This window comes from Drosophila willistoni, chromosome 3R (assembly GCF_018902025.1).
Source record: "Drosophila willistoni isolate 14030-0811.24 chromosome 3R, UCI_dwil_1.1, whole genome shotgun sequence".
Classification (NCBI taxonomy): Eukaryota; Metazoa; Arthropoda; class Insecta; order Diptera; family Drosophilidae; genus Drosophila; species Drosophila willistoni.
Window position 1 is genome coordinate 8,718,922 of NC_061086.1, and position 25,504 is coordinate 8,744,425.

A 25,504-nucleotide genomic window follows, 5' to 3' on the forward strand; every position below is an offset into this window, starting at 1 on the left:
TTTAGTTTGAAAGCAATCGCGTCAAAAGTAACGAAGTTATTGACAAAAGTCACTGTTTTCGAAAGATCGTTCCTATGGGAGCTATGTATATGATATAGTCACCCGATCTTGATCAAATTTGGCATAATCGTTTATATGTATAACTAACTCACCAATATTAAATTTCATCACAATAGCTCAGAAAATAACGAAGTTATTAAGAAAAGTCACTGTTCGTGACTTTGCGGTTTGTATGGGAGCTATATGATATAGTGATCCGATCCGGCTGAATCCGAGATATACAACGCCTGCAGTATATACAAGCCTACATGCAAAATTTCAACTCTGTAGCTCTTACGGTCTAGGAGGAGTTTGCGTTGATCCAGACGGACGGACGGACGGACATGGCGATTTGAACTCGTCTCGTCGTGCTGATCAAGAATATATATACTTTATATGGTCAGAGATGCTTCCTTCTATGCGTTGCACACTTTTGACCAAAATTAATATACCCTTTTTGCAAGGGTATAAAAATGAATGAGGACTGCCGAAAGAATTAGACTTTTGAAATCATTTGTTCTTCAAATGTGCTAGATTATAATACATATAACCAGAGGGCCGTGCTAACTTCAACCGCGTCAAAGTTTGTATACCCTTGCAACTTTTATGGTAACTCTTTCCTTACGTATAGCCATCAAAGTGGAAAAATGTTTAAGCTAAAAAGGCTAATGTTTCCGAAAGCACAGGAAATAATGAACTGTTTTCAACCGATCGTTGGGAGCTATATGATATAGTCACCCGATCTTGATTAAATTAAGCACACTCATTTATATGTGTAATGAACTCACCAATATTAAATTTCACGACCTAAGCTCAGAAAATAACGGAATTATTGAGAAAAGTTACTGTTTGTGACTTTGACCTATATAGTTACCCGCCTACATACATACATGCAAAATTTCAGCTCTGTAGCTCTTACGGTCTAGGAGAAGTTTGCGCTGATCCAGACGGACTGACAGTCGGACGGACATGGCTATTTGAACTCGTCTTGTCGTGCTGATCAAGAATATATATACTTTATACGGCCGGAGATGCTTCCTTCTATGCGTTGCACACATCTGACCAAAATTAATATACCCTTTTTGCAAGGTTATAATGAAACATCTAGTTTTTACATTTTTTACAATTTTTTCTTTATTTTTGTTTTTTCTTCATTTTTTTCTGTTTTTTGCTGAGGAAAATTTTGTTTTTATCATTTTTAAAGCATATAAATTTTTGTCATATGAAACATACACAATTATAGAGCAACATACAATTATTTTTAGAAAGTTTTCATCCAAAGGTATGCTCGGACCTCATTATATCAATAGATCTCAATCGATTTCAAAAAGACTAACCACCAATGGGATTAATCTGGCTGAGCACACTTTAATTTTGATGCTTATTTAGTAAATATTATGTGTAAATGTATTTCCTTTTTATTTCTTGCTTAATATATTGGGAGGGGAAGTTATCAATTAGTACAATTTACAACAATTATTACTCTTTTCTTCTTTTTTTTGTGTTTTGAAACTTGTTATTCTGTTAGACTGCACATTGTTGTTTTTATTGGTTGATTTTGTTTTGAAATGTGCGCGAAATTCATTACAACGATTTTTAAATATATAGTACATATGCCTAGGCGTATTTAACAATATTGATCTGGATGTACACATATGCATATAGATTTATGTATGTATGTATATGTATGTATATATAATAGATAGATATATGTAATAGCATATATAATTTGATCTTTATGATAGTTGAACTCTTTATGCAATAGAACAATTCTAAGAATATTAAATATTAATATTTCTGCTTAGAAATTAAAAAAAGCCCTAACCAGGTGCTGGGCCCAGCGAGGACATCTGTAATTCTTAAGCCTTAATTTCCTTTTTTTTTCAATTTACCTTCTTTTTGTTTTTTGTTAACAGTTAGTTTGGTTTTCACTTCTTAAATAATATTATAGTTAATGTGACTAATTTTAAAATCTGTATTTACAAGGCTTAAGCGCTAACTTGAATCGAACTATGGTCTAATTTGTGTTTTCCCATATATTTTTTTTTTCTTTTTGTGGTTTTTTGGTTGATAAATGCCTTAATAGTTAAAAGACGATTTACAATTTGTGTACCGTTATATGGTATATCTCACACTTAAAAATAGTATACAGTTTTTGTTTTTTTTTATGGACCTACGGGCTAAAAATGTCTTACAGGCAACATATCATCAATGAAATGTCCAGCAATATCTTCGATCTTCTATTGACCTTTACAATAAGTGCTAGGGTACTAAACTAATGTAATTTTTACAAGCATCTTCTTATTTCTTTCCATTTTTTTTTTAAATATTATACAAAATATAATTATATATGCAAAGGTTTTAGCAATAAAAATATTGTTGGACGACGCGTTGATAAGTATTTCTCTCTGTGTATGTGGTGCTGGTAAACTGATTGTTGATTTAAAAAATTAACGAATCGAAAACGAAAAAGTAACTAAATTTTTAGAGCGCGTGTGTGTGTGTGTATCACAAGAAAGAATTAAGCTGATCTAGTAACAGTTGCGCAGACTCGAGAATTAATCGAAAAAAAAGAGCAAGAGCAAAAGCAAAATAATTAATTAATTACAAAATAAATAACAATCATGTTGACTAAGTAAAAGAAAAATTAAGAAGAAAATTTAATGTGCAGTTAGACGAAACGAAACGAATTCAATTGTTTCTGTTAATGCTTCCTCAGCGTTTGAGGGGAGCAACATATGTTGCCAGCAACATGTTGCAGACTTTCCATACCAGTCGATCGTACAATCGCCTTCAGCCACCACAGCTACAGCCACTGCAGAGAAACAAACAATGAAGAAGAATGAGGAAAGTCCACGAAACGGCAATACCGCTGAGTCGCTGCTCAGTAATACAAGTAACTGTTGTTGAAGAAATCGTAACGGTAATCGTACTGCTGCTGCTGCTGATGCTGCTGTTCGGAGCGATGTTGCTCGCTCTGGAAATTAGTCAACCAGCTCGTCGTTGCGGCAATTCGCAGCAGACACTTTCATTCCTTGTGATGCTGCTGCTGTTGGCCCGGTTGTTGTGGATGTGCCTGTTGTTGTTGTTGATGGAGATGATGATGATGCGGTGCCTGTTGCTGTTGAAGGTGCGGCGGCAGTCGTGATTGCTGCTGCTGCGACATGGCCACGCCATTGGCCACATGTTGCACTTGTCCTTGATGATGCTGACCATGACTATGCAACGGAGCCTGTGAAGGCCCATGCCCATTTAATCCACTGCCACTAGATGATGTTGGTGGTCCACCTGTTGCAGACACTGAACTGGATGCACTAGTTGAGGTGCTGTTGCTATCGGTTTTATCACGTGGCAACAAGTACACAGAACCATCGGCTGCCTGCTGCAGACTGTAGTCTGCTGGAGAGCAGGGATTGCCTTCGGGATCTCGTAGATACTGCAAGACAAGACAATGGTGAAATTATCCATGATAATCTTGAGAACCCTTTCAAGTGGTCATCACTTACCTGGAACACATGACGATGCAGCATGGCAAATTTATTGGAAATGCGTTTACGCTCGGCCTCCAGTTGATCGCGATCATTGTTCAATTGCGACTTGCGCTTCACCACTGCATGAACCTCATCCTCCAGTGTAAGAATCTGGTCCAACTTGCGTTTGCGACAATTCTGAGCGGCCACCTTGTTTTTGCCACGGCGACGAATGTCCCGGATGAGCGATAACTGATTCTCATTCAGATCATATTTGGAAAGACGCTCATTGAACTCATCCATTGGCAAATTAATAATTTCGGTCACAGGTATGGGTATGTTAATGGATCTGGCGCGCTTCTCGTCGCGCGTCAGATGCTCCTCTTCGGAGACGGCGCTACTGGCAGCAGCTGCAGCTCCCTTCGACATGTTTTTGGTTGCCGGCATCGTCTTCTTGTCACGGGCCTGAGGTCTGGGGAGCGATCCACTGCCCTGGGGCAACGAGTAAGTATGATTTAGTTGGACAATATCCTGAGAGGTACGAGGCGATGGCCTGGTCGCGTAATCTCCGGGGAAACTGTTGCTGGCACCCATGCCATAGGGTTGCTGATGATGAAATTCTTTGGACAGAGCTGGTCCCATAGCGCCAGCCTCGCCACTATTATGCTGCAAGGCAGCAGCTCCTGGTCCAGGATTTGTCATGCCCCCATAGCCGGCATCGTACTCGTACTTGATATTCTGGGCCGTCGTTGGCGCTGCTGGCGGCGCTGTAGGCGGCAGAGCACTTGGCGTTTGCTTGTGGGGATCTCGCTTGCCATATAGTTGATGCTTCTTCTGGGCCACCGGCGGCTGGCGGGTGGCTGTGCTAATGCGTGTATTGTTGTAACTAAAGTCATATGGTCCGCCGTATTTGCCCTGATGATAGTCCTGGGCTGAGTCACTGCCCTCACCCCACTCACCATCCGAGAGCGATGGAACACGCTCAGAGCCCATCGAACTGACGGCACTGTCACTGGATGAGTCCAAACGATCACCACTACCGCCCTGAGCGCCAGCTCCACCACCACTGGCTAATAAATCAGCAGTCATGCCCGTAGCACCGACAACTGAACCACCAGCGCTCATAGAGGCAACACCACCGACAGTTGCTGCATTAGCGCCGTTCGGATGATTACCACCAGCGGCCAGAGCTGTGCTGCCATGACCACCACCACTGGGCAATCCCAAAACAGATGAGTTGTTGCTGGTGCTATTGTCTACCATCCGACAGAAGCCTAGAAGCACAAGAGTAAAAGAGAGAAATGTATTAATACCAATTATATGATTGGTAGGGTAATCCTTATCAGAAATATTCATTCGATTGATTGTTAGTCAGCAAAAAAATGTATTAGTAGAAACACACGGTCGCAAAAGAGTGCCGAGTCATTTCTTATATTTCATTTCGCTTATCATATTCGTATTCGTGGGCCCTTATCTGACAGATAAAAACCGCCTCCGCCTTCAACCGCACGAATTCATTTTGCAATATTCTCACGACATAATGAAATGAGAGTAAGTTTTCATTTTGTTTTTTGGGTAAGACTTCTTCTTCATTTACGCAGTTCAGAGACGCAATATCAAAGTTTTGTCGAGCTTTATCTTATCACAAGAAATCAGTAAACCAAACGTGCCTTACTTTTCTTTTGGGGAAACCTGCTGCTTTCGTTTTTTTAAACAAAGTATAGGAAAGTTTATCATTGGTTTATACTTGAATAGTGATTAAGTAATTCGATTTATGCTATTTTTGATCGTTTCACTAAATTATCAAATATTACACAAGTTGAAAATATTTAGTTGTCCCTAAAATACTTAAAATCTAAACTGTAGGGTAACGTAATACATACTGATTGTTGGCTAATCACCGTCTACGCTGTGACAATTTAGGATTAAAAGCCACTTTTCATTTAATTAGGCAAATCGAATCGTAAGCTGATTAGGGAAGCCTATATAAATATATGTATAGTCAGAGGAATATATGTATATATAAGTACATCTATATGGACAAGGTCAAGCCCATAAACATTGATGACTGGGCAGAAATACAAATACATACAATATATAAACCTCATCTACACAATGTCGAGACGTTCGTTTGAGTTATCAGCGAGCGTGGCAAAGTGGCGAATGCATTAAATATGCCACGAATAACGGGAGATACGATAAAGCTTTAGTTCTAACTGTGCCAAAATCGGAGGTGGCTTACTGACACGTTTCACAGAATTGTTAGGTTTTGGCCAAAACGAAGAAACTAAAGTTATTTAAATAAATTTCGCAAAAACTATGTATGTATGTATATTTGTATGTATGAACATTCAACGTGCATTAGATATTCTAGACAGCTTTTCAGTTCTCATCTTACGCAAAGCTTTTTTTTTTTATTTCTTGTTCTTATTTGTATTTTATTTTGCTTAACGTTATTGTTTCGAAAATGATGACTCAGCAGTTTAAAAATAGTAAACAGCAAAAAGCAACGGCAAAAACTTGCTGAGCGCGCATTAGGTGGACAGCAGAAGAGAGAGAGCGGAGAGAGAGGGTCAATAGAGCTCCAAGTTACTGAGAGGGAGAGCGAGCAAATGTTCTTTCCGCTGATATCAGCAGCAGCAGCAACAAAAACAACAACAATAATTTGTGTGCCTGAAGGGAGGAGCGTGGGGGGCGAGGGCCGCCAAAAGAGATTGGAATGATCGCACCGTGCGGCATGACTAATGAAAAAAATTGTACTCGGCGGCAGCGGCGACGGCGACAGCGACGATTTCGGTTAGCGTAATATTTCTGATTTTTCTTTTGCCCATCATTGGGGGCTGAAAATAAAACACTACCGCCACCCACCCACAAGATAGATCCTCCCTCTGGCCACCTTCTATCTTAGCCCATATATTCCCATACATACATCACTCTCACCTGTTGATTTTATGGCGGTGGTATTGTCTATGAAAGGACGGAAATTCGTTTTGGTTTCGTTGGTTTGTGTTTCGGTTGGTTTTCGTTTTCAATTTTCCCAGCGGTTCGAGTTATTTTCTCGCATTTACACACACACACACACACACTTAAATGCACACATACACGCGCGTCATCAACTGTTCTAAATTCAAATTTCGTATTCGTGTTTGGCTCTAATTGAAATTGTATGCCAAATGCGTCATTATTTTATTAGGTTATTTATGCTAATTGTTTTAGTTAATAATAATGGCGGCTTTCGGACGCAATCGTTTTCCAATTAATTGGACTTTATTGTAACAATTATTTTCAAAAATTCTTTTTATTGTATTTTTAGGGTTATTTCTATTTCTGCGTCTAATATTTACTTTACTATCGACATCGATTGTTCGTATTGGAATGAGACTTTTTTTTAACGCTGTCTCGTGGCGGCGGCAGTGTCGCCAGAAATTGAGTGAGTGAGCGAACGAGTGAGTGGGTGAGATAAGCCACTCAAATTTAAACAAATACTGTGAAACCTCGATATGACGAATATGAAGGGAACATTTTTCGTTGTATCTTTTCTCAAGAGATGCTAAGCTATCGAATGCACTTTTTGGTATAGCTTCCTGTGCCTCAAGAGAAGTTCGGAGCTCTTCAATCATTTGTTTAGCTTTTTTTGGCAGTGATAACGCTCTCAACCTTTTTCATCCTCCTCAACAATGTCGACTGTATTTCTGTTCAAAACACATCGGTAATAAGAACCCGTAGTACTGACGTCATCAATTCGTATTGCCTTATTTTATTTTCGTTGCTTCGCTATGTAAAGACTTTCAGACTCAAAAATTGTTCGTTATAGTTATAAAGAATTCTTGTATGAAAAATCTCATAATATCAAGGTTTTTCAAAGTCACTTAAACAAAATTTCTTTATGTTAAGTTTTACGTTATATAGAAGTTTCTCTGTAGTACGATTTTTGTTGGTCTTTTATGATAATCATCGCAAATGAAAACGACAAAAAAACGATTCTTATTTGAGACGACGAGGCCGAACGAAATCCAAATGTTCTCTCCATTCATTCACTCAGAATTTTTTATTTTTTTTTTTTATGTTAAGTAGTTACCTGCGCACGCGCTTTGCCAGGTTTGTTTTGAGTCAGATTCTTGAGTGAAAGCTCAACAAAAGCTCAAAAAGTGTTGCGCATTTGACTTTGTTGATTATTTAAAATAAAAGCTTTTTAGCTTTTTTCAAAAACAAACCCCCCTTTAAAACCTATTCGATTGAGATGATTGAATCTGAGTTGAGAATTTTCTATAAAAAAATAGTTCTTGGCACTTTGTAACAACAATTCAAAGTCCAATCCTGTCTTGTGGAGACTCCCATTAAACCCCCCTAAAGATTATGTTATGGTACTTACTCTCATTCATGTCCATAAGATGTAAATCCTCATCAGTGAAAATGGAATTCATAAAACCATCCGTTTGATTAATGTCCGAAGAAGCGTTCTACAAATTAAATAAGGATTACATTATTAGAAAATTCCTCCAAATACATAAGATCGTAAAGCTTACCCCGTAGTACATAATGTCGTGTTCCATTTTATAAGCATTGCCGGCAACAGCAGCTGCTGCGGCAGCTCCAGCATCAGCCTCATGGCTAGAGTTGGTCAAGTGCATGCTCGACGATACAGCCGAACCCAAATTGTGGCCATAATGCGGCTGGCCAGTCGCAGATGAGCATATATCGCCCAGAGCGGAAGTTGGATGCAACATGGCCGCAGCGGCGGCTGCATGATGTCCATGATGATGGTGCGGCGGTGGTGGTGGTGGCGGCTGCAATGCACCACCATGTCCGTATTGAGTGGATGGATGCTGAGCGGTTGGGGCACCACTTGTTGGACTCTGATACGAATAGCTTGGATAATGAGGATATGGTGCCATATCCATATTGGGAATTGGACTAAAGTAAGTTGCAAAGTCCTGAAGACGTTCCATTGAGACACTGCGATTCAGTCGCGGCATGCGGCTCTGCAATTGAAAAGGAGAATGATTAATTTAAATTCTTGTTGTTGTTGATGTATTAACAAGGTGAGAAGGGTATTTCACAAAAAGTGAGAGAGCGACAGACTGGAGGAGCTGGAGCTGGAGCTGGGAATTATGAAATCTATATAAATAAGCGATCAATCATCAGTCGCAAGAGAGTTCGTTTCGGAATTCTGTAGAAATCAAACTGTTCAACAATAAAAGACAACACGAGGGGAGGGAAAAAAAAAACCAAAAACTCTAAATTCAAATTGCGCTACAAGTAAAAAGAAAAAAAAAATAACAAAATCTTGTCTCTGGGGGTAAGCCAAAAAACGTGCACAATGTATCAATCTGGCGATTTGAGTCGTCGTCGTCGTCGACGTTGTCGAAGCTGTTGCTGTTGTTATTATTGCTGGAGAGCCAAGATCGATCAACATGAAATTGAAATAAAATTCATATCTTTCAAATTGACAATTGGCTCAGCCAGCGGTCGTTCGTTGGATCGTTGCTGTAAAAAGGTTTCTGTAAATCTTTGCCATCGATGTACGTCTCTGTCAGTCGAGTCGGTCTGTCCGTATCTGTGGCTTTTGTGTGTATATATATGTACATATATCTTTCGGCTGATGATCGACAGGGCTGGCTATGGCAGGCAACGTGGCTAGTGGAGATCGTGCAACTGCGACTACAACTATGGCTTCATTAGGCTGTCTTTTGTTATTCTTAATTATCACACACACACCACAGACACAGCAAAGTTTATTTATTTATTTATACAACTAATTCCAGAAGAGCTTCAGAGACACTGCATACTCTCAGGCGTAGGCGTAGGAGGTGTCACTCACTCACTCACTCGCAACGAAGAAACGAAAAGTCAATTGATCAGTTTTCACTTGGCGTCTTCGTAAAACACCTCAAAAGCAATTAAGATCTACCTAAAAGATCCAAATGGACGCTGATGCACTTTGATACACAACGACGAAGCAGCAGCAGCAACAGCAACAACAGATGACATTGACATTGAGATAAAAATCAACCAAAAAAACGCGGACCGATCATTAAGTAGGTGTAAAACCAAATCGATCGAATAATATACGAAATAAAAAAGAAAAAACACGGCGCAAAATGCTGTTTGTTTCTTTCTTTTGCCGGCGGATGACTGACTCCTTAGCGCGTTGACGTTGAGTTGTCGTGTGATGCGTTTTCGGGCTTAAACGCGGACTCTCCGGCCTGATCGACTGGTCGGTCGGCACATTGACTGGCAGTAGCCAAAGATATAAGTACAAAAGAGGCAACAACATGTACATATGTATGGGTGAGAGGCTGAACAAACAGCATCAGTCTGTCAGTATGTGTGTGTGTGTGCATCTAATGAATGCTTTAACACGCTCCTGAGCAAACAGGTAAGACGACAACAAACGATGGCCAACGGAAAAAAAAATCAGGTAAACGGGCATTGGGCGTTTACTTAAGCCAGTTGCAGTCTATGTCGCCATGTATGTGTGTGTGTGTGTGTGTATGTAGACTTCATATATATAATTTCAATTGTCACTGTCTTGTCATTAACTTCTGGTGTTAGTTTTTGTCAGCCAACTTACTGGACATTGTGTTTTCATTACGTTTCACACGCAACAACCACAACGGCTTAGATACGGTAGCAAAAATCTCAGTATATACACACACACACACACATAGACAAGAATATATTCTCTCCAATATCTGTAGTAACAAACCGATTTCAGTCATAGTCCCGAGCTGGCTTTCATTCAAGAATCGGATTAACAATAGAAAAGAGTTAGAGAGGGAGCAATAAATCTCAAACAATTTGCATGTTTCTATTTCCAGTTTCAATTGTGTAACCAATAACTAAGTATAGGTTTAGGTTCTTAACCTTTCATTTCATTAGCGAACATGCACATTTAGATTCTCAACTCAGCGCAAAATAAAACAATACATTCTAAATTAAATTAGTTGTGATGTTAAGCCGAATCCGAATAGCCGACAAATCACTACAGAACGATTGTTTTAACACTAAACTTTCAGGAATTTCAAGATTTTGAATTCATAGCTAAACCTCAGAAAAAGTTCTACAACTCAAGAGCAAGGCAGACGTCAGAGGGGGAATCACAAAAGTTGATAGATTTTGTTATATGTTATGGCCAACGCGTAGCAACTAATATTTTTTTATGGTTGATTTGTTGTCATTAATTTGATTTATGTGTATCTCTGTGTGTGAGTGTGTGTGTGTGACAGGTGGAGGAGGGAGTGGAGGGGAGTTCATCATCTTGAAAACTGTTTACATAAAATTGAATTAAAAACGTACACAAGAAAAATCAACGACAAAAAAACGAGAATAAAAAAACAACAGAGAAGCTGTAAAATAATTAATAAAGTTTTTTCTTTTTTTTTTTTTGTTGTGCGCTGATTTTGCGCTAAGCTCTTTGCAAATATTTAAAATTCACATAATTAAAGCTGTACGCGGCGGCGATTAAGGCAAATGAGAGGCGGAGGGAAGGTTAGTGGCGAGTGGCGGGAGGGAAAGACTCGGAGGGGGAGACATTAAAATGTACTTTTTTTTGTTTGCTGCTGTTGTATGATTCGCGTAAGCTAAATGGAGATTTAATTGCAGGGGCTGCCACAGCTACCGCCTCGAAAGATGCAATCAAGCCGAGCTAAGAAGAAAGATTGGAGGGCTCTGCAGGGGAGCGATGCGGAGGGAAACGTCGCAAATGCCACCGAATTCAATAAACACTTGGCCACGCGGAAAAGTCAAGTGGCAGCGGCAGTAATCAAGGCAAGCGCCGTCACCAGCCACCAAGAGAAGCTTAAGCCTCTGTCCAAGCGACGTTTTTTTTTGTGATTGCAATTAGCAGCAGCAGCAGCAGCAGCAGCAGCGGCAAAAACAACCAAATACTCCCTAAGAGTGCAGAAAATTGCAAATTAAATGTTATCAGGAAGTTGCTACTTCACACATTACATAATGATCATAATGATGATGATCATCATGATGATTATCGCCCTGATCATCCTAGGCCTAGAGAGACTAAAGACTTTAAAGCTGCCGCTAGTCTCCCCCACCCCGAGTAGTCTGACTAATGACACTTTCTGTCTAACAACAATTGAAATCCCCAAAGGATGCGCAAACATAAGAAAAGGAAAGGATTTGTATTCTTTCTGCGAAAGACAAAAAGAGATCATCGGGCTCATTAAATGGCTTTGCAACCTGCCACAGCGTGGCAACAACCTGCTGTGCCACACGGACCACATCAAACGCAACGAAACGAAATGAAACGGTATTCCTAAGTCTCGAAGCTAATCCCTATCTTGGGTTGACCGCAGTTGTAGCTACCGGGTACAAAAGATTTTATGGTAATTGCCGCTGACTTCATGACTGCCATGTGAGGGTCGCCTCTAACCATCTCCCTCTCTTTCTCTCAATGTGTGTGTGTCGATCTTTTGTCATTCCTCTTGTTAGATGACTTTGGTTTGGTAGCCGCACTCAGGTCACAATTTGCATTTCATTCATACGAGAGAGATGCAGAGTTTTTGTAAGCCCATTTGTTTTTTCGTTTTGTTTCTGGCCAAGTTTAAAATGTTGCAACTAAAAAACCCGACATTCTTTTAACCAACCTGTTGGCTGCTAAGCAAACAAAACGCAGAAGAAGAATCTTGTTTCTTTTTTGAGATCTTCAGAGACCTGAAGAGGGAAGCAGGAGAATTCAAAATGGTGATTGGTTATATAGCAGAGGCATGACCCAAAAGAGGGGAAAATATCCAAATCAGATATTAACTTGTATTTCGATCAGTAAGTTAGACATATTTCAGATCCAACCGTCACCCTTTAGGTCTCTACATTCTCTTTATCATTTACCCTGGGAAGAATTCTGATTGCACGCCTCTGATGTAGGTATATTGAAAATTTCATTGCTCGCATTCGTCTCGAAACATTTTTGATGAGGCAGTTACAACAAAAGCCCAAAAGCCAGGCCAACAACAACCACAACTTGGTCTTGAATGACGAACTTAAAAGCGGATGGATGGATGGAATGGAATGGACCTGGGGGAACAGCATCGAGGAGATGCTGGGATGGTGAATGGACGCTGGCGGGGGGAGATGGGGTAGCGAGAGATAGGCCAGGCATGTACAACCCGATTTGAAGCTTTGTACAAATAACAAATATGAAATCAAAAAAAGAAAAAGAGAAGAAGACAAAAAATTATGAAAAGAACAACAACAATAAACACGAGAGCAGCCCAAGATCAAGTGCCTCGAGAACGGGCCAAAGTGAAGAGACGACAATAAAGAACAAGAAATAAAAAAGAAAAGGCAAAAAAATAAAAACTGAAAGAAAAAAAAACCGATCCAAGATGAGAAGAAAACACTCCAAAAAGACGTGCAAATGATCCTTGAATGGTTATATACTACATGGGTACAGCTAAGTGTAGGTCTGTATATACATATGTATCTCTACAGCAACGGCCAACGTGGATCAGATGGGAACGGATGCTCGGGGGCCCTTGAAATGGCAGAGCATCCGCAAGTTCAATAAAATGTTATATGTTCGTATGTATATGTATGTATATATAAGGATCGTATCATCATTATATTTATTGTGATGGCTTACCTGATGGTGTCCATGATGAAAACCGCCAGCAGTTGGTTGACGTTGAAAGGCGCTGGCGGTGCCGCTGCCCACACTCACACTCGGATAGTTGGCCTGGACGGCACGTTGGTGAGCCGCTGCTGCCGCAGCCGCATGATGGGCATGGGCATGATGATGATGCGTATGGGGATGTGGATGGCCGGCATGATGATGGCCATGGGGATGGTGATAGGGCGATGCCGTTGATTGCAACATCTCGTCTAGCTCCTTTTTGGCGTCCTCATCTAAATCAAACAAGGGCGAGCCCACAGAGTTTTGTAAATCCTCAAAATCGCTGACCGAGAAACTATTCTCGTCCCCGATATCACTAGTAGTCGGATCGTTGGTATTGCTTGAATTCCTTGGTTGTTTCGATGGAACTACAACGTTGCCGCTATCGTCCAATAATTCTTCACCAGTCTCGGAGACAATTCGTTGCTTCTGCGACTTTTGTCCCTGATTGCCACCGTTCAATGCTGCTGCAGCGGCCGCTTGAGATGTAGAGGCAATCGAATCGTCCGGTAGCTAAAGACAGTTTGAAAGAAATATAGATAGATACACAAAACTAAACCTAAGAGGACCAGGTGGTGGGCATGGCTTACCTCGTCTTCGAGAGGGAATTCCGATAGCTTCAAAACGTCGTTTAGCAACTCATCCAAAGGCAAACGAATGTATTCACCTGTAAGAAAGAAAAATTCACATTATTTCATATACGCATACAAAGATACTAACTCTCTTAGGATTATTAGCGGCTATGGCATTGTTACAATCGAAACTGTACTAAAAATATTTTGATCATTTAACAAAATGCCTCTTCATCCAAATCTTCTCTCCAGAGTACGATCAATTTTCTGCCTCAACTTTTACTAACATCAAATAGGATATTTCCCTCGAGATGGAAATAAGGTAAACAGCAAAACAGTAGCTGTTTGTTTTTTGTTTTTTCTTTTTTTCCTGTGGGAGTTTATCATGGCTATTGAAACGAAACGATCATCTGAACTACTCAGCTGCTCTTGCTGCTCATCATTAATCATAATCATAACCATAAACGTGAGATATTATATCTGACGGAAGCCTGGCCAAATGTATTTGCAATAAGCACATCACGAAATTCATAATTTATGATGAGTTTTGACAGTTTTAAGAGTCCTAAACACAAAATATTGGTGACTAAAGTTGAAGTTACCCCCTTTTCATAGTTATATCGTTTACAATAGATTTTGATTCCCATTAATATAAATATTGACTATAGATAAATATTTGCATTGGGAATTTCGGCAGAAAGGGCAAAAATGGGCACATTATCAGAAAATTACTACTTAACATCAACGAAACATAAAGAAAATTCCACGAAAAGGGAAAAGCCAAGTGGATAGAGAAAAACCAAGCCGTGGGCAAACATCTAGATAAAAACACAACAAAAAAAAAAGGGGGCGCAACTTCTTGGCCAAGAGTAAAAGGCATATGCATAGGTAAAGTGAGCGAGTGAGAGCAGCTCAAGTGCTGTGACGACGGCGACTACGACGACGACGACCTTTACGGGTCACTTGAGTAGGGTCAAAATTAGAATAAACAAAACGCGAGAGAGATGGAACAATTCCTTTCCGTTTTTTGTGGCCTGGCACCAAATCTAACTCCCTCGAATGTTATTCTTACGATTGGTTACAAAATACATTCCCATTCCCAATGCCAGTAACGTTCCCCCTTCCCCCCGTTATCCAATTTTACCAATTCTTCTCTCTATCTTTCTCTTCCCTTCCCTTGTTCCCGTTTTAATTCCAACCATTTTGTGTAGTAAGCCCAACAACTGCTCTTCTAGCCATGTTTTCGTTAGCCTGTTATTTTAGGTTCTTCTTGGCCGTCTGGCCTTTAATTTGTTCTTCTTTTTTTTTTTTTTTTTTTTTTGGTAACAGTTTGTGGTCCGGGTGGGTTGGGGTGAAGAGCTATGAAAAGGTGTTCAGAAATATGTATTTAAAAAAACAACATCAACTGAGTCCGGTAATTTGTACGTGAGTCCGTGTGTGTGTGTGTGTGTGGGTTGGCCGTTGTCCGGCTCAGTGAACTGTTTACTTATGGTTTTTGGGCTTGTTGTTTGTCTCTCATATTCATATATGTATCTCTCCCCCTCCCTCGACCTACCTCATTCCACCTTTTGGTAGTAGCTGTTGTTGTTTTGCTTGGCTTGACGCATTGTTGTAAAAGACAACAACAAAAAAATAATAATATTCGATTTATGTCTCTCTCCTCCTCTCTGTCTGCATTCTGTCACCAACAATTAGGCGACATGCATATGTCCCGGGGTAAGTTGTCCGTATGTTTGTACGTTTAATAATATTTCCGTGGTGGGTAAAAGGTGTTGATAGTTTCCTCTTTGTTGGCATGTCACGAGCTTTTTCATGATTTTTGCTTATCTTTAACCAGGAAGTTGTTTTTTATTCGGGTATGAAATAGAAGGAGTGTGGAGTGGGCTAATATGTATATAGGCAAAGCATAGAACAGCGTCGGGTTATCCAACTAAACTTGGGTTAAATGTTATAAACAATTTGTATAACTCGTTGGTATCAATTGGGATAGAAACTAACTCCGAGGTCTTCATGTTTTAAAAAGATTTCTTTGATTGAGTTCTGAAATTTACCATAAGCAAAGTTGAAAGAAAGAATACTTTGATTCATTGGGATTCTTTATTGGATCAATTTTACTTATTTCTGTGATGAGATAAGACATTGAGACTACTGAGCTTAAAAAGTTGTCCTAGAATATTTAACAAGCTGTGATTCTGAAGTACACAATGTTGAAAAACCAAGTTTAAGTTCAATTACTTTTCTTGAAATGAGAAGAATCGTTTCAAAACTTAATTTAACCAAACTAAATTTGGATATTTACGAAAACTCACTTACAAAACTGATCAATCATCATTACAAATCTATTAAAAAGAATTAGAATATACTAGAATATTTTACTCCCTAAGTAAAGATTGATTACAAAGCTATTAAGAATAAAAATAGACTAGAGTATTCCACTTACTGGCAGCCTTCAAAAATATCAAGTATACGTAATAAAAGTCACCCAAAAAAAAGGAGAGGAAAAACCCAAATTTATTGTCACCCACAATAGATGAAACTTTACCAACCTTTTTATGTGCAATTGCAATATAAAGTCACTATTGACAATAGCTCCGCGGTGGAGTGAAATAATTGTACAATATAATCCAAAATAGACGCCAAAAGTATGTTGGGGCTCTACTTTTTTTTTGTCGTTTAGTTTTGTATTTGTTGCTGTGGCCTTTTGTCAAAAGATTGAACACACACAGAAATTGTTGCAATAAAAATGTTGATTGTTGTTGATATTTATCCAACACTTTGACAATTATGTAACATTTGGACAGGCCAAATTGTGTATGTGTGTTGCAGAATCAACAATGGCAACGAAAACAACAAACACAAGGGTTTCCGCCGACGTTGCAGACAGACACGTCGGTTTTTTTTTATTTTTTGCACAATTTTGATTGTTTGAGATATCGAATAGGTCGGTTTGGTTTTATTGTTGTTGTTGTTTTGTTGTCTTTATTTTTGATTTCTTTGCGTTATTATTATTTTGCAATATTCAAGTGACTTGTTGAGAGGGGGGCATAGGCAGAGCGCGGCAAAGGCTTTTAGAATCGCACAATGGGCACTTAAGAGGGGCTTTTGTTGCTTAGTTTTTTTTTTTAGACTTTCACTTTTTTGTGTTGTAATTTTGGCTTTTTGGGGGGGTTTTTTTTTGGCAATTTCACACACAAGTTTTTTGTTTTTCTTTTTGGTTTTATGTTTAAAGTTCTTTTTGACCAACTACTTCACTTTGGCCGTCGTTCTTTTAGCAATGTGACTTGTAGTTCAATATCGAAGGTGACGATGACGATGACTGTGACTACTGGCAAAGTGTGTCCTGCTAAAGTGTGGAGAGCTGGCTAAGCATTTAGTTAGTTAGTTAGTTAGTAAGTATCCACGCCCACGTAGTAGCGGATGGCTATGCTTCTGCTTAAGTGCTGCGCGCGCGTCAGTCTTGGAGCGTTACTCGAGCGTTTATAAAAATTCAAATACGATTCTAAATTGCTGGCAGCGCCAATTGACTGACGACACACACACAAGCACAAGCACATGCACACACACACACACTGTGGCAGAGAGCGCAGCAGTCGTTGACGTCGACGTCGCAAACATAACAAAGGAAAAACAAAAGAGAAATGGCGTTGCCCAAGCCTGGCCTTAACTCAGTGCGCCATAGGAGCAAGCGAGATGACTATATATGTTTAGCATGCTGCTACCCTGGCAATGTGGCGCAAGCGCAGAAGCAGCGCAGCCAGCTGCTTGTGTGTCTGTGTGAGTGGGTGAGCCAGAGGCGGAGCCAACTGACTAGCCAGGCCTGAAGGTGTTTTCTCTCTCTCTCTCTCGCTCTCTGGTAGTGTTAACTGCCTTTTTTTGCTGCTTTTTCCAACATGGACGCTTTGTTGGCCGTTTGGGGTCTCGCTCTCAAAACTGGTTTTTCATTCTGCTTTTTATACTCAATTTAATTCTTGTACAGAAAATCTACAATCTAATCAAGTAATTTAAGTTTTAAGCAAACAACAAAAGTTAACAAAAGCGTAGGAAAACTTAACCAAATATAAAATATGTTCAAATTCTCAAATGTGGCCCATTAGATATGTTTCTTGAAATATCCTTAGACGCTCCGCTAGTTGTGTGCCCTGCGTTTGATGAAGTTTTAATGTACAATCATTTTTCTGCAACTTTTTCCATTGCTTTTCCGTTGTCTCCAGTTCGTCTTTGATAGTTTTGCCATTCTGTGCCAATTCGGTGAAGTAAACTCCCAAAGACTTCTTAAGATGTTGTTGCATCTGTTGGCCAATCGAACTGGCCGTTTGCTGGACCCTTCCGCGCAGACGTTTTTGTAAAAATCTCACATACTGAGATTTAAAACTGCACTCTTGTGCCAATCTTGACCAGCTGAGATTCTCATAGAAATAAATTGAGGAGACAACAGTGCCCAGGCCAAGGATAGATCGCCAGCCAAGAGTATAATATAGTATGCTGCCAAATACAAGAGTGGCCCCCATTGATGCATTATCAGATATTAACAAAACCTGCCTTTTCAGGCCATTGGTGGTTGCCTGGGTCATTGGCGGAGGCATAAGGATTTTACCTTGAATACGCTGCCAAATGGCAGAAATGCCCCACGAGAAGCGAAACTCAAGATCAGGCTGAAAATCGGATGACAGCCCTTGAAAATCCACAAAGTAGTTCACCTGGAATGGTGGTGGAGGAGAAGAAGAAACTTGTGCTTCTACCAACATTTCACTTTCCAGCTGGCTCACTTTCCGTTGCAGTCGAGCCGAAAGTTGCTCTAGTACTTGGCTCATCATCATTTGCTCCAAATGGTTACCAAGTGAGCTTTGGTAATGCCTCAGCTGGCGCATATCTTGGTGGTGCTGTTGGTGGTGGTGGTGTTGGCTTGAGTTTGGGAATGGCATGCGAAAGTCTTGCACCCAAGTGGTTAGCCGAGAGATCTGCTCGTTTAGCACCTGTACACCAAGTTGTTGCGCCGCTTCGGTTAGCTGTTCCACTTTCGAGTTGAGTTCTTGCTGCCGTTGCATGATTTGCAATTCCCGGCACTTTAAACTGGCTGCCAAAAGGGTTTTCCTTAGGAAACTTTCCATAGTTAATTCAGTTAGGTCCGACTGCAGATTCATTAAAATAATATCCAGTTCCTCGAGCATCTCTTGGGCGCTTAGGCAATGGTTTGCGAACTTTGTTCTCATGGCGGATTTTGCTGTTATGCAATTAGCAAACTCTTTTTCAAACTGCTGAAACTCCTCGAAACGGAGCTCAGTGTCTTGTGACAAGCTCTTTTTAACACCCAAACGAATTTGCAATGCTTCCAAAGCGGAGACATAAAAAATGCGTTGCATAGCCTCACCCACACCTCGTCCCTCGCCTCCTATTCCCACGCCCAGCAATTCAAGGCAACGTTCTGTATGCTGCTCTCTGACCAACTGTTCAATTTCTGGCTCTTGACTAGAGGCAACATCCCAGCGATTATTTAGTATAAAGAGATTTGGCTTCGATAGTTTCTGGCCCACATCCGTGAAGAACTGCTGCTCCACTCTAGACAGCGTCGACTCGGCATTTAGCACCAGGACAAAAACATCGGCATCTAAGCAATATCGATCAATACAATCATCCAATTGAGCCGTAACATCCACACCCGGAGTATCAATTAGCACCACATCATTCTGCAAAAGGTAGCCACAATTCCCCGTTTTAGGTAAGTTAACATGAAGTAAAGCTCGTGCATCAAGGCATTGCTTAGAATGGGCATTGGCAAATTGGTTCAGACATTGAATTTCCCATCTTTCGGAGTTACCATCAAGGCAAACATATGACATCGACTCCTCTGTGGCAGCCACTCGGCAGAAACAACTCGTTGTATGACCCATGGCACTTGGCAATATCCTTTGCTGCAACATGGCATTAATCACAGCAGATTTGCCATTCGAAGTCCGTCCAAAGAAAACAACTTTCAAGCATTTTCTCGCCAACACAGAAGCAATGCTCTCAATTCTACGGGAATAACTCTTCAAATGATCTAGAATTTGCTCCTTCTTATCGGAATCATAGAACTTAAAGTTCTCTTGCAGCATTCCAGTAATATTGTCTGCATGTTTGCCTAGATCTTGAAATAGATTCCTTAACTCTGACTTGGCTTTGACAAAATCAGCCAAATTGGTACAGTCAACACTCGTTTCTTGCATTATTTTTTACTTTTGCGGTATTTGTAAATATAAAAATATATATATTTTATCTTAATATGATTTTAAAAGTACTTTTAAAAAATATATTTCATGTGTCATTCAAAATATTTTATTTGTCAACTCAAATTGGAGTAAGTTACTGCCTTAAATTAAGTGACATTAACTTTTCAATGGGATTAAAAGGCTGTAATCTGTTTTAATTTCAATTTTTCATTGCTAATTTTAACGATTTTACCAATTTCAACTTAATTTCTTTAAATTTATATAATTTTCAATAATTTTGGCAAAACTAAAAGCCTAGCCAATTAGAGTTCCCCCATTCCCCCGCAAATACAAAAATACCAATTGACCCAAATAAAAAGCGCATTCAAATTTTCCCTTCGCATTAACAGCAACAAAAACAAATAAAGTTATTTACCCAAAAAAAATTAACACAATTACCGCAATCAAACCGAAATACATTGACCATTGAAAGAGCAGGCAATATGCACATTAATGGGCCACTGAACTAATAGACCAAGAGCGCGGCAAGTGGTGAACTTCAAAAATTCAACGGAGAGGCAGAGGAGAAACAAAAAAACAGACGAGCGACCGACCGGACCGTGTTCAAAAAATTAGCAGCATCATCAACATCAGCTGCCGCCGCCGACCGCTTGTTGGTGAATTGGATAGATGATAGGAGGAGGGAAAACACAGTAGGAAATATTTCGATTGGATGGACGAGAGAAATATATTGGAAACAAGCCAAAACTTGCTTTTTTTTTTGGGGGTTTCTTGAGTGATGCTCCTCCATATGCCCCCCTTCGTCCATTTCTATTACAACTTAATTAGTTTAAATTGTTGCCGACGCCATCGAGATGCTCAAAGCGTTTGCCATTGCCGCCGCCGCCGCCGCCATTATTCGTTAACCATAATGGAAGCTGCTGCTGCGGGAGTAAGAAGAAACTTGAGAAGTTTCCGGTGAAAGAAACAAAATGAAAGAAGAGGAATTGAAATATTTACATATCCATGCAAAACTAATCTCTAATCGAACTTGCAAGAGTTTTCACTTTTCTTTTTCTTAGCCAATTTCGAGAGCTGCTGTTAACTGGTCATGACATGAGCTTGCATTTAAAGGCAAAACTCAAATCTCAATCCGAGGAGAGCAACAATTATGACAGGACAGATCTGGCATGATAGTGTCAACAATGAAATTGCTGAAAATAAAAGGCAATTCGACTCTGGAGCTCTAGCTTGCTCTATTGTTGCCAATGGCCAAAGAGTTGAAACATTATTTTACATTTTTCTTTCTTTCTTTTTCACTTCTCTGGTGGCTAATGAGTTGCCACAAAATTCAGTAGTAACCCGATGAATGAACTTTATGAATGGGTCATGTTAACAAGAAACAAAAAACTTTCATAATCCTTTCTTAAAGCAACTACCAACTACTCTCATCTGGTCAAGCACTTGGCTTAGTAGTGGCCAATTAAATTATCATTTGAATTATGCAATTCTCAACTAGTTTTGCCCAAAAGAAAAAAAAACTAACGAAAACACTTGAAATCGATATGATTATGCAGCAAAATGTGTAAGTTTGTGTGTGCAGTCGCCTACATTCGCCCCATTTAGTTGTATTTCCCCCTTTCCCCCCTCTTTCTTTAGTCCTCTCTATCCAGCATGTAAAATTTTGTGTAAATTTGTAGTGTAATGCTGACCAAGTAGAATTTTAACAATTTCTATGCTCTCTGCCCCAGACAGAGACCCAGACGACAGCAGGGAGCATTGCATTGCATTGAGAAGGCAAAGGCCAGAGCACCAAATATACAGACAGAGAGACAGACAGTCAGTCAGACAGACAGATCCTCAAATAGGTGCGCCGCCGCCACCGGTTTAGCCGGCACCAGCTGTTTTATAATAATTTTCATCATCATCTCTTCTTTTTTTTATTGTTATTTCATTTTTTTTTTTCAACAAATTTTTAGTGCTGAGCAATGGCCGACAACAAGAAGGTCGCCTCCATATAGAACAACAAAATGAGACTATATTCTGATATGTATTCAAGGATATCGAAACAGGTTGTAATAGTGGGGGAAAAAACTTAAATGAACATTTCCAAAGGCTTCATTTGTTTCTACAGATTAATCCTTTATCAGAATTATCTTAAAGTAGTGAAATGGATGAAGTTAAATTGAAAGTCTATAGTTATTCTTATAATGAAGATGAAGTAAACTTTTGCTGCTTGAGCTAGTGTATGGGGCATTTTTAAGACTCTCAATGAAATTTGTTAATATTTTTTCAAACAATGATCAAATTTAGGAAATTTAGAAAAACATTCTTTAACTGTTTTCTATATATCGTGTGACTTTGCTTCACATGCTTTATGTTCTACTTATTAAGATCTGTTGATTTAATTCTAAATTCCCAGCAATCGCTACCATGTGATGTGGTGGTCAATAAACTTGCGTAGCTTGGCAGCCTTTACTGATTGCATAATGAAATTTAAGAAGCTATAACTATGAAATATCTATAACATAATTGAGAATAAGAGCATTTTTTTCTTTTTTTTTTTTTTGAAGGGGTTTTTTCTAGCCAAGTCATGGTCGAAAAGTTGTCAACGCGACAAGCTAAACAATATCTAAGCAAACTGAAATGGAGAAGAAGAAGAAAAAAAACCGACCAAAACAAATTGAAAAGTATCTCGAAATGTAATCAGATGCTAGAAACTGTACTGACAAACAAACAAACAGCATTGATTGGCGAGGAAGGCGACAGACAGCACCGAGAGGTTGAGAGAAGGGCAACATTTCGGTTGGTTAGGTTCCCGTCGTATACAACTTAATTATGACAATAGAAGAGAGAATCTCCCTCTCCCCCTCTCTCCCTCTCTCTGTCTCTCTCTCTCTCTGTAGCAAACGAATGACAAGGCGTTTAAATATGTCAGGACAATGTTAAGAGATGATCATAGAGAACAAACAGCTTCATTTTGCAGGCTGCTGCTGCCAAACGAAAGCAAACTGAAGGGAGAAGAAAAGTTAAAATTAATGAAATTTTTCACATATATAGAACAAAAGGATAAGAGTTTTTCCTTTTGGCTACGTACGTGCAAAGGACAAATATGCATTCAAGTAAATTCATTTGAAAGTACAGAAGAAAAATATATTAGAAATAATAATAGAAAGATTCTACCATCATATTTAAACATATTCCTCCATTGGCGATAGATTTCAACGAAAATGACTTTCATTTTAGTAGCTGAATCGGAACAATAGATATAATGCCGCCAAAGGTTCGATTCGTTCGTTCGTTCGTTCGTTACTTGGTTAGTTTTTGGTCTATGGGGAATTTGGATACGCGCCCAAACAAAAACCGTGTGAATGCGTGTCTCGAATACGATATTAATCTCGGTTCCCTGCCGCGCATCAATGGATTTTTAATAAATAGCCAAAAAAAAAGAAATAAATATCATGAAGAAGAAGAGAAATAAGTAAAATAATCATAAGCAGCATAAATGGCCTATGAATAGCTAACGAAGCTGCCTGCCACTGAAACAGAACTAAGGAAGGGGGCCAACGACGCAAAGGAGGAGTAGGAGAGGGAGGAGTGGCATGGTAGTCTGGTGGTAGATTTTGACACCCAACCAAAAATGTTTGCCTGGGATTGCTTTTACATTTAATGTCAACAGAGACTAGAGAAAGGGAAGACGACCAAATGAGCCGGTTCCGTAACAGCAAACATTATTAAGGCCCAAGGGGGTGGTGGTGGTTCTGGGTCTCGAATTTGCAGAGCCTTCTTATATACTCTATATATACATAAGTGTGTGTGTGAGTGTGTGTATGCATGTGGACTTATAGGCCAAAGTTGAAATATATATATATATATATAGCTGGCATTTTTTCAGTTTTTGGCAAATCATGTTTCGTTCATTTTTCAAAAGAAAAATGTTGCATGCGACGGCGGCGGCGGCAAAACAGCGGCAGCGGCTGCTACTTTTACTGCCACTGGCAGTGCCACCGCCATTGCCCATAGTCCGTCCGGGTCTCCAGGTCTCAGTCCCAGTCCCAGTCCCAATCGCAATCCCAAAGTCTTCTCCTTTACTTCTTCTACTTCAGTTTAATAATAAAAGTTCGTGTGCGTGTCAAAGTTTGTTTGAAAGGCAACCGTTTGGATATGAAATTGGGCGCGGTTCCAAGCAGCAGATTAGCAGCAGCAGCAGCAGCCGCCATCAAACTCATGGGGGCCCTTTATCGATGAACAGGGCTTAAGAGAGAGGGGTGGTGGGCAAGAGGAAAACGAAACGAAAAAGAAAGAAAAAAAATAAAGCTCATTTTTCTTTTAATTTTCGTGCCTGTCAACTCAAAATGCCTACATTCATTTATAAACGTCTCGAAAATACACGCACGCACGCACAGTTCATGCCATGAATGGCGGACGTCACCACCAGCCCCCCAAAAGCGATGCCCCCACTCCACCCCACCCCATCCCTCTAGCACGTCACTTTACTAATATCAGGATAATCCATTTTCGTTAATATCAGAGCTGCGCCATTTTTGGCAATGCGCCATCTTTGTTATCAACAGTAAATACTTATAATATAGAAATTTTTGTTGCCTGTCTAACTAACTTCTCCTAACTTGGTACATTTCGTTTATCTTTTCTCTTCCGTGTCTTGAGTGTCGAAAGTGAAATTGTCTTAGAGTGTGTATGAGCCCCCGCCAAGAGTTTATATCAAGTTATTATTATCCTCTAGATAAGATACCAACATGGTCTATCCAATGTCGAAAATAAATCTTTTCAAGTCTGCTTGTTTGCATGTACCAATTATATAGATAAAGTTCATAAACTTGTATACATATATTTGAGTTGTAATTATATGGAACCTCAAAAATGAACCACTCTCAGTGTACTCAAAATATTCACTGAAACGATCTAATTCATATTGCGTGATAAATGTCTTCATTTTCTTACTTACCAGTTTCATTATCAATAGTAAAGGGTATTCCATTCCATTCATTGGTAATATCATTCAAAGCATTTGCATCCTTTTCATTGATCTTGTTCTGTTTTGATAAAGAGAACAAATATTAAAGTTAAATATACTTTTGATAATCGATAAATGATTTCCACAACACGCCTTTTTTGTTTTTTTTTTACATACACATTAATGCGTGATAATCTCTAGATAAATAATTTTGGTAAATGCCACAAAGATTGTGGGGCCATCCACTCTATCAATGTGTAAATATTGTGAAATTCATTTAAAAGATCAGATTTTTACTTGCCATATCTTCTTGCTGAAGCTCTTCCAAAGCTTTCAGCTTCTCAATATCATCATTATCGTCTTTACTCTTGTCGGCATCTTGGGAAGCGGTTGAAGGATCGCCGGTGCTTGGCTTGCCATCCTCCAATGCATTGGCTTTAGCTGCATCAGATGCACCACTATTGCCACTGGCAAAGGAGGCATTGATAATCTTCTCCTGATCAAGACTAAAGCCCAAATCCACATCTTGCTTGTAGAGTACCTCAGCGATTTCACTTTCCTGCAAATTCAAAAGAGAGAGCAAAAATATGATAATTAGAAAAAGAAATATAAAATTGTTTACTGATAGTTTC

At 39.5% G+C, this 25,504-nt stretch overlaps 2 protein-coding genes across 3 annotated transcripts in view; both read right to left on the bottom strand.

Moving 5' to 3' along the window:
• Positions 1-2,676: 2,676 nt before the first annotated feature.
• Positions 2,677-25,504, bottom strand: part of LOC6651686 (segmentation protein cap'n'collar) — a 33,705-nt gene continuing 10,877 nt past the window's right edge. Inside the window, exons 3-10 of one of the 2 annotated variants that reach the window (XM_023180232.2) lie at positions 25,174-25,431; positions 24,864-24,951; positions 13,731-13,807; positions 13,111-13,653; positions 8,036-8,491; positions 7,882-7,969; positions 3,546-4,783; positions 2,677-3,475 (exon numbers count right to left, since the gene is read on the bottom strand). In XM_023180232.2, coding sequence (XP_023036000.1) covers positions 3,068-3,475; positions 3,546-4,783; positions 7,882-7,969; positions 8,036-8,491; positions 13,111-13,653; positions 13,731-13,807; positions 24,864-24,951; positions 25,174-25,431 — 3,156 coding nt within the window. In that variant the 3' untranslated portion in view covers positions 2,677-3,067. Of the gene's footprint in view, positions 3,476-3,545; positions 4,784-6,449; positions 6,869-7,881; positions 7,970-8,035; positions 8,492-13,110; positions 13,654-13,730; positions 13,808-24,863; positions 24,952-25,173; positions 25,432-25,504 lie in introns of those variants that run through there. The other variant, XM_023180233.2, reaches the window with a different exon arrangement.
• Positions 17,663-19,943, bottom strand: LOC124460292 (transmembrane GTPase fzo). The gene has a single exon (XM_047010824.1). The coding sequence runs from the start codon at positions 19,913-19,915 to the stop codon at positions 17,789-17,791; it is 2,127 nt and encodes a 708-aa protein (XP_046866780.1). The 5' UTR covers positions 19,916-19,943; the 3' UTR covers positions 17,663-17,788.